At 36.8% G+C, this 15192-nt stretch overlaps 1 protein-coding gene across 5 annotated transcripts in view; it reads right to left on the bottom strand.

The window, feature by feature from the left end:
- The window catches only part of ZNF800 (zinc finger protein 800), a 271901-nt gene that overhangs the window by 12941 nt on the left and 243768 nt on the right, over positions 1-15192 (bottom strand). For 4 of the 5 annotated variants that reach the window (XM_032761627.2, XM_032761628.2, XM_032761626.2 and 1 more), the window contains exon 6: positions 797-6413. The exons of the other annotated variant lie outside the window; for it this stretch is intronic. In XM_032761627.2, the coding sequence (XP_032617518.1) occupies positions 6215-6413 (199 nt within the window). In that variant the 3' untranslated portion in view covers positions 797-6214. Of the gene's footprint in view, positions 1-796; positions 6414-15192 lie in introns of those variants that run through there. 5 annotated transcript variants of the gene reach the window in all.

Raw genomic sequence — 15192 nt, forward strand, 5'->3', positions numbered from 1 at the left:
GATTCAAGCAATTCTCCTGCCTCAGCCTCCCAAGTAGCTGGGACTACAGGTGTGTGCCACCATGCCCGGCTTTTTTTTAATTTTTTTATCTTTTTTTTTGTTTTTAGTAAAGACGAGGTTTCACCATGTTGGCCAGGCTGGTCTCAAACTCCTGACCCAAGTGATCCACCTGCCTCAGTCTCCCAAAGTGCTGGGATTACAGGTGTGAGCTACCGCACCTGTCCAGGAGCCTTTAATATAAGAATGTGGCCTGTGAATCCCCAATAGACAAATAAAGTAGGTTATATTTCCCAGACTTGTATGATGTGTGTGTATGTGTGTGCGTGCATGTGTGTGTGTCTGTGTATGTGTGTGTATGCACACATGCCTGCACATGTATGCATAATATATCTCTTGGCAGTAGAATTCTGAAAATGCTATCAATCCAAAAAAAAAAATCACTGTATCAGAGTTCTTGAGTATACGGGATAGAAACTACTTATGGCCAGTTAAAAAAAAAAAAAAGGAATTAAGTGGAAGGATATCATGGAGCCTTCAAGGCTCCAGTTTGAAAAGCAAGCAGCTTGGACAGTAGAATCCACAGCAAGAAGAGCCCTGCCCTAGAGCTATAGTTACTGAGATCAATGAGTTCCCAATCATCTCCATTTCCAACATCACAGGGAGATGCTCACAGATAATAACTGAAAAAAAATAAGCAAAAACAATATGAGCCCAATTCAACAAAAAGAAAGAGAGAGATTTACAGGAACAATCTTAGTAGGAAATACAACAGAATGTTAGCTGTGCTTTTCTCTGGGTAATGAAGTTACAGGGTATTTTTATTTTATTTATGTACATAAATTACATCTGTAATTATAAAAAACAAATATTCTTCAAACTACTTTTGCCAAGTCTAAAAGAAAAATTGTTCCAATGCCAACATTTTGAGACAAAGTCCATTTTCACAATATTCAAGTCCTTCCTGATTTCATAAACTTTGATGAGTTGCTCTAGTTATCAGATGACCTTTTAAGTTTTATCATACTTGAGGATTTCTGGTCCAATAAACATTTTTAAAGTTCTTTCTTAACTTTTATATGGATAAATAGGACTTTATAAAATCAGGATTCCCATAAATTATTGGCATTAGTGGTATACCAAGTCCCTGCTGTCAATAATTAGTATAGCTGCCACTAGCTGATGCTATTGGTAGAATCTTGTAACAAGGAACTCTCCACAGTGCTTGTATACAACTTCAGATGAGACCGCTTCACAGATAATTTCACTTTTTCCAAACAAAATCAGCTCTTTATTAAAGTAGCAACATAAATATTAATGTTTCTTTATTAAAAAGAAAGTAGGATTAACAATAACAAAAACTTCACAACACTATCCTAAATAATATGTCAAAAATAAAATAAAAAGAGTAATATAATCCATTATTTTTAAATAGCAACAATTAAGAGACTACATACCAAAACTTCTGAGATGCAGTCAAAGCTGTCCCCAGAGGCAAAGTTATAGTCTTATGTGTCCTATTATTAAATAAAAAAATGAAAATAAATGAACTAAGCCATCAATTAGTACAAAACATTCATAAAACAACAAAATAAACATAAAAAAGGAAGGAATTAAAGATGAAAAGTTATATTAATATTATATCAAATAGAAAAAATAGAACTGATGAAATACTTAAGTGTTGGTTCCTTAAAAAGACTGGCAAGTCTAATAAAAGAAAGGAAAAAAGTAACTAAAAAGACCAGAAATGAGAAAGAAGCCATAACCAGAGATACAGAGAAAAATATTTTTAATTATAATTATCTATAGACAACAAATTTTAAAATTCTATGAAAATGCATGTTTTTCTTTAAAAATATGATTTTTTAAATTGATACTCAAGACGTGACAGTTAAAACTTAAAAAAAAAGGTTTTTTAAGTTTTCAGAGAATTGTCTTCTACTCAACCTCCCTTAAAGAGATTGAGGCCTAAACAATGTTATGGGTGAGTTTCTCCAGACCCCAAAGAATAGGCAATTCATATGCTATGTACCAATCTAGGTTTTTAAGCTGATAAAGGTAGAATTCAAAAATGTAAAACTACACCCAATCTTATTCATAAATATAAGTGCAATAATCCAAATAAAATGTAAGAAATTGAGTTCAACATTGCTACAAGAAAAAAAGGGGAAAAACACCATTATTTAACAGGATACATCTCATGCAGAAATAATCCAGTATTGAGAAACTATTAACATAATTTATTATGATAATAGGCCAGAGAAGTAAAATCACATGATCATTTCTAGTTGCCTAGAGTATGCTTAATATAACTGAACAACTTCTAATAAAATGCTTAGTATATTTGAACCATCAAACCACATCTTTAACCTGATAAAGACCTGTATTTCAGTCTAAGAGCTAACATTTCAAAGCTGGTAAAATTTAATGGCATACCTAACAAGTCAGGAATAAGGGCAAAGTTATTACCATCATTTATTTAACACATGAGGTATAAATATTATAAAGGAAGAGAGAAAAATCACCATTAATTATACTTAAAATGATTGGCTACTTAGAAGAGAATCAACTAGGGAGTATAAATGAAAGAGTTCAAAAAAGTTATCAAATACAAAAATCAATAGCTTGACCCCAGAAGGAGCAGCCAGTAATAAAAAATAATGGAAAAATGATCCCATTCAAATGCAACAAAGAAATGAAATATCTAACAATACAATTAATAAAAATATGCAAGACATACAAAATTACTAAAGAACATTTGGAGATTGTCTTCAGTAACCTTTACACGACAAGTTCCTGAATAAGAAATTTAATACTACAAAGTTGGTAATTCTCCCCAAATTAGTCTATACTGTTAAAGCAATTCCGAACAAAATGGCAATAGAATTTCTTTTGGAATGTGACCAAAACATAACTAAAGCTTATCTGCGAGAATACATGAAAAAATATAGCCAAAAATATTTTAAAAAGAAGAGTAACATTTACCCCCATTAACTGAGAAACTAAACACTCAGTAAAGCAAATGATAAAATGGCAATAATTAAAACGACGTGGTTCAGGAATAGAGGATATAAAAAAAAAAAAAAACAATAAATTCAGAAACCACTCCAAGTGTGTGTAAGAATTTAATATTTGACAAATGTGGAATTTTTAAAACAGTAGAAAATGGAGTTTTCAATAAATGATGATACAATAACTAAATAAATATTTAGACCCTTAATCACACCTATAGCAAAAATAAATTCCATTTGGAGTAAAAATTCAAATCTGAAAAAATGAAATAAAAAATAGACAGATATTTATATAACACTAGGAAAAGAGAAGACCTTTTTAAACATAACACCAAAAGCAGAAATCATGAAAGACAGATTTATCTAAATAAAAAATGAAATATTTCTGTTTATCAAAGACATCATGGATTAAATTGATAGATATCTGACAAACAGCAAAATATCTGCAGCATGCAGAACAAACAAATGGTTAGTGGTTTCAATATATAAAAAGTTCTTACAAATCAACGAAAAGTGAACCCTCAACAGAAAAAATATCAAATGTTCATTCATTCCTTCGACAGATACTTATTGTGCACCTAGTATGCGTCAAATATTGTGCTACAGGCGGAGAATACAATATTGAAGAATCTAGACATCCAAACATGGTCTCTTCCCTTATACATTATAGTATGGGAAATAGACCCCCCCCAAAGGTAAATAAACAAATAAATAACACTACAAGTTGGGACACAGGATTAGAGTGATGAAGGAAAGAAAGGACTGATACAGCAAATGGGAGGACACAAAGGGAGGGTCTCCTTTCAATAGAGTGCTCTGTGCAGGTCTTTCTCAAGATGTTATATTTAATCAGTTATCTAAAGGATACGGTTGTGGTAGGAGAGAGGGTGGCTGTGAAAAGCAGCTTAAACAGAGAGAACAGCATTTCCTAGGCCTCTGAGGTGCAGAAAATATCTCGGCATATTGCAAGAACCAGTGTGGCTGCATTCGAGTGGGCAATAAAGAGAGGAGCATAGATGGGGGTGGAAAGATAGGTAAGGGTCAGATTGTGCAAGGCTATGTGAGCCATGGTAAAGGGGTTTAGATTTTATCCTAAAAGCAACAATTTGCTTAATTCAATTTGTGAGAAAGGCTGTTGCTACCACTCTATCAAAAATGTATTGGAGTGGTTAAGTGTGGTAGCACAGAGACCAGGTGGGACTGGTGTCACAATATCCTGGTAGGAAAGAATAGACAACTCCATTAAAAAGTTTGGTTCTGAAGGAGAGCTGAGAAATGATTCACAGATGGAGAAGACGTGGGTGTGGTTAAGATGAAAGACACTGGAGCATGTGTGCAGGGAATAATCCATTGAGAGGAGGTGGGATTGATGATGCAAAAGAGAGAAAGGGGAAACCTAAGGAGGAAGTCCTTGAAAAGGCAAAGGGGCTGGGATTTGGGGCATGAGAGGAGGGGCTGATCTGTGAAGCTCCCTCTATTACCACAAAAAGGAAGGTTACCAAGGTAACTGGGTTGGAGGGTCTTGTGAAGACAAGATGAGGAAGTCTGTATGTAGTAAATTCTGTTTTCTCAGGGAAGTGTGAAGTAAACAGGGAGGAAAAGATCAGAACATTTTGAGGAGATAAAAAGGTACGAAGAGTAGTCTCAGATGTGGAGAACTAAGACTACAGTAGGAACAACAGCACCAACTTGGTTTGAGTTAATGGATTGGAAGTAAAAATGAATTGGCTGAATTGTATGTTTTTCTCAAAGAAAATGTTCAGTTGTCCCAGTAAGGCCCATGGAAGGCAGATGGTAAGATTTATCCAGAGTTGGGATTTTGTCAGGAAAATTAAGAAATTATGGTTCAAGAGTGCTGAAAGCAATGCATTTCAAGGAGAATGATCATGATAATGGATCACAGAATCTAGACCAAGCAAGGATGAGAACGCAAGAGAGGGGCTGATAAACAGTGGGAAAAAAAATGAAGCAAATGAATTAGCTGTCAGTGAGCAAGGAATCTAGGATAGGAAGATGGTGATCAGAGCATGGAATGTCTGATGATGTGCTAGTTCAGGTCCTCTTAGAAGCAGATAACAAGACAGGGTTCAAGCGTTCAGTGTGCAAGAGTTTTATTAAGGGAATTCCTGTGAAGGATAAAGGGAAGGAAGCAGGAGAGGAGAAGGGAGACTTCATATCATAATACAGGTCTGACACCTGTGAAAGGAGAGGGAAACTGGGCCCAAGAGCCTCAGGCTGCATGCAGCATAGTTCTCAGAAAGTTTCAACCAGGCCACTCAGGTGTTCCCAAGCCAAACTTGCTCATCAGAGGAGTCCTACATCTTCCATGAACGCGCCACCACCAACACCCCGTGCTGTGCCCGCTCACTGACTGGGAGTAGTGCCAGAGAAGCATGGCTTCAGTGCAAACCCAGCAGTGGATGCCTTCGGAAGGCAGGGGGACCTGTCAGTCACTTCCGCTCCCTGGAGGAGGAGATCTGAGAGGCCATGGTTACCACAGACAAGACTGTAGAGAGGATGCGGATTCTAATGATGACACGGTCTAGAACTGTGGTAGCAAGGACTGATTCTGAAGGGGAGAAATAATCACTGGAGATAAAGTTACAGGAAGGAGGGGACTGGATGTTGGAGTTCAAGTTCAACCACAGTTGTGCATAACACAACTCCAAGTTGTGTCAAGCACCCCACAGTCACTGAGGATTTGGACAGTTATTAACAATCTTCTGGCAGATGGCAATATTTGGGGTTGTGGCGCGGGGGGTGGGGAGGTGGACGGGGGGAAACTAGTTTGTCGATGCCAGGATTTGAGGTGAAGGTTCAAGTACGAGCTAGTCTTTGAAGAACTAATTATGACAAAATTCACTAGGAATAGGAAATCTATAAATTACAGGCTGAAAGGAAAAGGATGGTATTGTCCGGTGACAAGATTCTCAAAGAAGCCGGGATTTTGGCAGGCAAGAGAGGACTCGCACGGAGGCCGCCCCCAGCCTGTCCCTAAGGCACGTGGTCCTCTAGAGGGCTTCGCGGGAGAGTTCTGGCTGAAACCAGGGCCGGCGAGGGCAAGGGGTGAAAGGGGTTTGAGGCGAGGCAGAGGACTCGGAGTCTGCGGACGACTGGTCGGCCCGTGGAGACGGCCGCGGCGAGGCGCCTGAGGTACGGCGGTGCGGAGCGAGGGCGAGGTCCCGCCAGCGGCCAGGCGGCGGCGCTCACGGAGCCGCGGGCTTCCCCAGGCCCCGGGCCGCGTGCTGGCGCTCTCGGGCGGCGCCGCCGCGGAGCTTGGCGCGGCAGCTGGCAGCGGCCTGACGCGTGGTGACGGCGCCCGCGGGCGGGCAGCGGCTCCCGGGGGCGGCCGGGCGCAGGGCGGCGGCGCTGCGGGACGACGGCTTCGCGAGGCTTCGGCCCGCACTGGTGGCAGCGGTCCCCAGGGAGGAAAGACAAAGATATGCGGGTTAGAAACCAAGGAAAGCGCGCCGACGCCTCTCAGCCCCGCAAGAGCTGCAGACCCAAGGGCAGTGCGGTGCCACTTTCGCCCAACAAGGTGCTACGAGAGAAAACTGCGGTGGTCATAGGAAAACAGATCCAATTCAGGTCTCATGCAGCAACTTGGTGGCAATTTAGGAAAATGTATCAAAACCCTTAAATGTCTGAATACTCTTTGACCCAGAAAGTCTAGCTTGAGAATTTTCCCTTAAGGAATAATTATGAATACCTACAAACTTTTCATACAGGGTGTTCAGTGCAGTATCTATAATAGAAAAAAATGCCAGAAAAAAATGGCCAAAAAAAAAAAAAATGGGAATGTCCTATACCCAACAATAAGGTATTGGTTATAGTCTTTTCTTAAGCGAATACTAAACTGCTATTAAAATAATGCTGTGAAATAATACGTAATGATATGGAAAAGAATTGATACTATATGCAGTGAAAAAAATCAGTTTCATCCCCATTTGTACCATGTATGGGTGTATACTTATGTGTACATGTGTGTACACACGACACATCACATATGTAATAATGGACAGAAACACATCAAAATGTTAAGCAGTTATTTCCAGGTGATAAAGTTGCAGGTAACCCTTTTTAAACTTATGTTTCCCAAATTTCATACAAGCATGTTTTATAGTAAAAAATATAATACAAGGAATTTTACTCCATTCTTACATACCCATTCTATATTTATCTCAATTCAAATTTATGAAAATCTTTCTTTTCTATTGTGTAGCAAAGTGGTGGACATCAAAAGATTTTTAAAAATGAATAGAGTCCACAAAAGTAGTTTTTCTTCCTCAAAAGTTCTGCGTAAAATACAGTATTACAGAAGAGTTTATTGCTTAAACATTTTGCAGTTAATCAAAGCCACTGTCTTTTGTGACATTATATCTTTTAACTCTAGTAACAATTTCCACTTCAGAAAAAAAAAAATTCTGGGCTTTTGAGAAATGAGAAATGTAATTTGATTTGTAATTTCCAGGCTTGGGAACACAAAGTTTGCTAAAAACAGAAAAATGTGGGACAAATGTTTTAGATCATACCAATGTTTTAGAGTAATTCAATGAATCTTTCTTTAGTTTGAAATAATTGAATGGGATCAAAACTAAAATATGACAATGAACTAGAATCTAAGCTTAACATCCTGGTCTCCCAATCATAAATTAATTTAAAATTTTAAGTTAATACCCAGGGAGTCTTTTGCTAAGCCTTGTTCCGGGAACATGCATAAAAGTGATAATAAAATTATAATAATATAACACAGGAGAGGGGTTCCAGGGCTTTGTTATTAGATTGATAGAAGATCCATTGTAAGTTTCAGATATATTTTAAGCTAAAGTGAGCTCAGAGTTGTCAGGCTGATTTTATCTAATGATGAGCAAATCCAAGATTAGATGTTTATTGGAATGTTGCTTTGTTGTTTAAACAGATGATGACATAAGTAATCAACACCAATCCTGTAAGTTTCCTTCACCCTGAAGGTACTGGATACAATCATTGTGTCTGGAAGCATACTTTTGGTAAAACTTATCAGAAATAAATAAAATGTCCAAAGAGAACAAATCCTCTTAAGGCCAAAATTTGTGTTAACCAACTGCTCCTGAATAAAATGAAGGTTATAGGAGCTTTTAATAAAACATTTTCTCTCAAAAACCTTAGTATTCCCCAAATGATGTAACCAAACAGTGTTAAATACAAATAAGACAGAAGAGCATTTATTATTGGTGCTGCAGTCCAGCTTTCACTATCCATACAGTGATTTCAATTTAACTCAACATTTTTGGAGTCCCTATTATGTCTCCTGCACTGTGCTCAGACAGTATGAACAAAAAAGATAACACAAGGTTCCTACCTTTGAGAAGCTCTATCTAGAAAATTACCTTCAGATTACTCAGAGGCGGGGGATAACCTGAATCCCTAAATTACTCGCCATTGTCATACCAAAGCTTCGCATCCCATATTCTTCAAATGAGCTGATTTCCTCTCATTCCTTTGCTCAGATTTATCCAGAGCAACCCACTGCCTCCACAATAGCTAAATCAATAGAGATTCTGACTAAAGATACGGACTTCCTCCTCCAGAAACATGCGCAGAAGTGCATACACCATTTACTTCGTTTCACTGCACTGGAAGCTGATTTCCTGAACATAAGCAATATTTATAAAGGATTATGCCTCCTTTCTCTTTTGAAAGAAAAATGACTGTTTCCTGGAAAAAAAAATTAAGAAAATTCTGACTGTTCAGTAGTACATCTCAATGAGATCTAGTTTAAATGAGTTGAAACTGTGCTTTGGCTTTTGACATAGCAACATATACTTCATCTTTGATAATCCATTACAACTTTTTCCCTATGGCAACAAGTGCTGAAATCCTTGACTCACAAAGGTACATATTTAATAGAACGAAAGCAGAATTGCATAGAATGGAATTTGCCACGTTAAGGTGGCCTGCAAACTGTAACACCAAATTCCTCCAAGACTCAAGTTAGATTCAAGTCACATTATTTCCTCTGCCTTCAAGTTCAATTAGACTTCGGGAAAGTCAGCAGATTTCTGTCTGGTTAGAGAAAAACATCTTACCCTGCTCCTGTTTCTTGGCAACACCTTTTGGAAAGGTGGTAACAGCTGCTGATATGGAAAGCACCGAGGCACAATGACGTGCAGCAATCCTTTCCTCATCAAGCAGGAAAACCATGCTGTGTTCCTGACATCACAGGTGCACCAGCTGCCCCCAGAGTGCAATTTTTCTTCTTCCATTTGAATATTTATTGAGAACGATTATTTTGAAGATGTTGACAGTCTTTCCAGTTTCCAAAAGGTGTTCTAAAATGGAGTTCTCCTTTGATGACATCAGCAAGCACATGAAAATGTGAAGCTGGATGCACTCAGAGGCATCAACAGTTTCATTCAATTGCATGCTGAAGAGAAATATGCAGAGCTGCCCATTTCTTCCAAGTCTGAAGTGAGTGATGTCATTTGACAGAAGCAGGGCCTCAATTTTCTTTCATGGACCACATTTAAGAACCTTTGAGTCAAACTATTTGATTCCGCACTCCCCTTACACTATTGTTTCCCACCTCTGTACTTTTGTTCTTGGCATTTCACCCATCGAAAAATGTTTTCTCCCTGCTCTCATCTATTCAAATCCTGTCCATCTCTCAAGACCCAGACCAAAGCCAGTCTCTTTCATTAAGCTTTCCCTGACTACTGCAGCCTGAAATGATCTATCTCTCTTCTGAACTCTGACAATGGTTCCTATCTTTGACAGTTCTCAAAATGTGGTTCTGAGACCACCACCTTTAAAAATGCACCATAATATGTATTTTTAGAAGCACCAGAAAGAGCTGTGGTAATTTCTCCCATTTTCCTGAATCTTCTTTGTGACTCTTAAAAGAATAACTCACTTCCCAGATGGATGGAGAGAAGACTGACAATGATTATTTTTGCTGGGGTGACCAACTGATTCATCTGAATTATTCCTTTCTGTACGCATTTTCACAAATGTTTTGATTTGTCAGTTGTGTATCTGTCAGGTCTGTAGTGTCATTGCTGACTGCTGAAATCCTACATTTACCCATGGACTTTTCAATCACAACCTCCCAGTGCCATGGCCATCCTTCTAAGGATTCAGATGGTGCTACCATTTTCAAAATAACTTCACACTCTATGAGAAAGAATTTAAGCAGAGCTTAAAATGAAGGCAAGCACAGTTAGATGGAAATGGCTACAACTGACATCATATACTCAAAGAAGATGTAAAATCAAATGTATTCTGGAACTGAGCAGCAACTTCAAGATCATCTCTTCCAACAGATTCACATTACAGATGGGGGAAATGTGGAGAATGGGGTATTTCAGAGCAAGAAACTGAAATTTAAAAGAATAAAAATCTTAAAGTTAAAACAATAGCAAGATCACATACAGTCCAAGGCATTGTCCTAATTAGCTCATGGATTCAACATTAAGGATAAATAAAATTGAAGAATTAAATGAAAAGAATTAAAGGATGAAAATAACTCAAAATGTAAAAGATGGATCACACTCATCTATAAAAATGGCCCAAAAGACTGTCCTTGATATTACTAGTAACAAGATGACTTGGACTCAAAACCAGTTATGCTTATTCATAATAATAGTTATCATGTACTTACTGTATACCAGGAATTGGGCTAAGTGTTTTACATACATTAATCAGCTCAACTGCATTAAATTCTAATAGAAAAAAAGTATCAAAAGAGAAAGTCTATAATACCTCTGTAAGAAAAGAAATGAAGAAAGCAAAAGCTGGCCATGCATCTGCAGCCTGGTCTAGTAGAAAGGATGCTCTGCATATTCAACAATATCTGGTCTGAGTGACAGTTGCATTCCTATGGGGAAGATGAGTGTGTTGCACTACCAGAGTTTACTGACACTGGTTGCTGAGAGCTGATTCAATGCTCACCAAGCAACCTTCTGATTATAATTTATTTTTCCATGTAGATTTGCCTATTAGGAGAAAATGCACTGAACCATAAACATGAGAAACGATTGTGCCTGACACTTCCCATCACAAATTAAAGAACTGATTTGTGGTATTTATACACTACTATGAAGCCGGTTAAAGTGATGCAGTCTTCTAATACCTAGTTACCTCTCTGGATGAACCAATAATCAGGGTCAGCCTTAGAAAGCAGTGGCCACATCAAAGTTACCTGTGAGGCCTGGCAGGGAGGCCAGCCTACCCTCTGTCCTGCTCTCCACCTTCTTTGAACAGCAAAATCCCACATGATTACACACACACACACACACACACACACACACACACACACACACACAATAACCATTTTAATTAGAAATGGAAATGATGGGAAAAGGAGGAACAAAATATAGTGTTTTTCCATGCTCTAGAGCACTAGCTTGTGAGCTTAGTTTTTACAGCAGATAAGGCCAAAGTGGTTCTTTTTTCCAATGGCACCGGTAAGTACTTATTTTGCTTATTAAAAGAATAAGTCACCTAAGCAAAAAGAAAAAGTTCAAGTAGAACTTGGACATATAAACTTTTACCAAAGAATAAATATAAAAATATTTCAGATGTCCACAAATACATGCAATACATCATTACTTAGGGGTGTTGTTTCCTTTTGGGATGTTTTGTTGGCCAGTTTTTGTTTTCTGACATCATCTCCATAGGAGAGAAACTTATAAAAATAGCAGGATCCTAACATGACTTATCACAATTCTTGACAAGCCTTTTTATTCATTATCTTACATCAAGAATTCCAAAGTCAGAATGCAGTAAGAACCATTAGGACCCTGTGTTCAGGGTTGAGGATAACACACGTAAAAGCTGTGCTAAAGCTATGGACATCATGAATACGATCTTACTTGTTCAACTACTGAATTTTAACTATGATGATGGTGTTATGAAAATATATTTTTAGTCTGATTAACTTTTTTTCCAATCAACAATGGTTGGAGTCTAATAGTATTTTCAAACAGAACTACCAAGTAAATAATACATTGAGAAGGCCTGCCATCTTTAGGAAGAAAGCAGAATTACTAATTATCTAACATGAAGTTCAAATATAAGTACTCAACCTCTATGAATATTATCATGGACATTTGGCATGGGACACATTTTTTAATGGATGTGTCTTTTGTGATACAATTTGGTCCATAAGATCTAAAATCAAACGGTTCTGACAGGCTCTATTTTTCTCTGAAAATTAAAGCAATAATTGCACTGATAGATAAGTTGGCCAAAGAAAAACCCAGAATGATCAAAATTAATGGTGTATTTTTATATGGATGATCATGAATCATATCAAGATAAAAATATATAGTTACAAACTGTTTTGAGAAACAAATGAAAAACTATTTCTGTGACATGCATTTGAGGTTGGAGATTTTAAAATTTAGAAAATGAAACAAACATTTGTGGTTTGACATTTATAACATCATTGCTTCTCACTGGCCTTGAGATAAACTGTTTGTACATACAGTACAAATTTTTACACAAGTCTGAAGGTAAATGATTTCCCTGAAAACTTCATCTGCCAATTCTTTCTCAAATGGAAAAGTAAATATACAATTAGCTATTTTTGGTAACCAGCAATAACAGCTATTTATAAATTTGCCTTATTATTTTTTAACTTTCAACATTATTTATCATAAAATAAATCAGTGACCCTCTCTTCCTGAAAGAAATGTGAAATACATCATGTTGCATGTGAGGTACTCAATATGCTAGAAATAAATAATAATTTAATACTCTGTCCATTCATATTAACAAAAAACAGTTGTTTAATAATAACAGGCAGTATAGCAAAATGTAAAGTTCATGGACCAAGGAACAAAAAAATCCCGGGCTCTACAATTTTCAGACATTGTTAAGTAAAAAAAGGCAAGGTGCAGAAAGGTATGCATAATATGCTACCATCTGTGTGAAGGACAATATATACATTTCCTTGATTGTACATACATGAAATAGCTCTTGAAAGTCCAAGAAATTGGTAACTTCTTGCCTCTGGGGAAGGTAATGGAAGAACTGAGAGATGGGGTAGGGAAAAAACTTACCTTTCACAGTATACCTTTTTGTACTTTTTAAAAACGTTATTACATATTAAAATAATCTTTAAGAGATAGCTGGCTTCTATTCCTGACTTCTTCATCAGCTACACATTTGACCTTGTGCAATCACTTACCTCAGTTTTCTCCATTTTAAAATACTAAATCTCTAGATTCTCCATGTACAACTCAACAGAATTATGGCTCAATCGAAGGTATATACGAAATATCAGGTGGTGAAATAAAATAACTATTAGCCTTAATTTGCAATGACTTACTCTTCTGTCTTTTTATTCTGTATTGAAAGTAAAAGTGTGGTTAACCCACCTTTTTTAACATATCCAAACTATTGCTTCTGACATACACAGTCTCAAAACATTTCAATTACTGAGTAAATATTAAATGTAAGTATAAAGAGGTAGAATTTTTGTGGTAGAGTTTCAAAATTGAACCTGAGACAGGAAAAAGCTGAAAATCACCCATATATCTCCAAAAAGTTATCCCAAGAATCTTCTAAAAGTCATCCATAATCTTTATAAACAGAAGATACTAAAAGAACCAGAGAAGGCCATGAGTAGAGCAATAGAAAGCTTAGACCAGGAAAAATAGGACATGAAGAAGACACTACAAAAAAAGAAATCAAAACTTATTGATACCTTACAGGACAGGGAGAATGGGGACAGGCCTGGTGATCCATTCTTTCATAATTCTACATGCTGTGGGGTAAAACCGATAGCCTTGGGTCTCAAAGGGCTTAGAGGCTAATCATGGGGGGCAATGTAATTAATAATGCAATAATAACACAAAGGATAGAAGTAAAAAATAAATGGTAAGGTAAATGTGAGTTTATCAGAAGAGGTCTCCATGAGTTGGAACTGTCAAGAACAGATTCATAGAAGAAATAAGACTTTGAAGTCTATGTAATAAGCAAAGTGGTGGTGGTAGCATGGATAAAATGAAGAATTCAAGCAAGGAGAGTCAGTTCCAGTAGGATGGGAGCAGTAATCGTAGATAACAGGGTGATGAATTTAGTTTTAGACATAGTTTGATTCTAAATAGTAACTTGGCTAAAAATATTAAAAATTATTTTTCAAATGTTGGGTTGCCAAATTTTCTTTATAGAACTACATAGGAATGATGACATGCTAGTAATATATCAAAACTGGCTGACTAGGCAAGATCAACACACACCTAGATCCAACTTTTTAATAGGCAGGGCCCTGAGGTATGACAAAATCACACTTACACAGGATATTTGGTAACCATCTTCCAGTATTTTCTTGCAGGTACCTAATATGATTTCCTAACACAATTTTCATACTCAGGAATCAGCTCCACCCAAAAAACATAAACCAGGAAATCAAGAGGTGCCAGTTTTACTTTGCCTTTGATTAAGTTTGTGAATTGGGCCTGGGTGATGAAATTGAGTGCTGTGGGTTTTAACTATATGAAAAAATGTCAAAACAAAATAAACCAAAAGAACCATCTGTCAGTGATCTAGTGATTTTGTAAAGCTAAAGCAATGATGTATAACCACTTAACTTCTGGCAAAATACACACTATAAACTCAAGATATTTGTTATTACATGGATAAAAAGTTGTGTCTGTATGTGTGTGTGTGTGAGAGAGAGAGAGAGAAAGAGTGTGTTATTGGTAGTATACTGATAAATCTTGTAAGAAATTTCTAAAAATGTATTTCTAAAATGTTGGCATAGGGCAAGAAAGAATATCAACACATATAAAGAAGGCTATAAAGCAAATGAAGTCCTCAATGCAGAAAGCATATATTCTAAAATTCTATTCTACTTTTGATTTTTGTTACAATCCTTCAAACACCCAAATACACATATCTTCATCAATAATCTCTTAGTGATTTACTGGGGTGTGAATGAGAATATAGGGGCTTGCCAGGAAAAAAAAACTGATGTTTGAACAAAAAAAGAGAGACTGGAAACAGGTAAAAGTTTATGGTTAATATAATTGTGTGTTACAGCAGTGTGCCTTGTATTACCTGATGTGGATATTAGGCCTTAATGCTAATACCCATCATTGATTAAAGTATAAATAACAAGAAAGAGAAACCATTTTCAAAGCATTAAAACAAAAAACTTAAAAATGTGTGTGTGGGTTTTTTTTTTTTTAACTATAGA

This window comes from Hylobates moloch, unplaced genomic scaffold (assembly GCF_009828535.3).
Source record: "Hylobates moloch isolate HMO894 unplaced genomic scaffold, HMol_V3 SCAFFOLD_1, whole genome shotgun sequence".
In the NCBI taxonomy this organism is placed as follows: domain Eukaryota; kingdom Metazoa; phylum Chordata; class Mammalia; order Primates; family Hylobatidae; genus Hylobates; species Hylobates moloch.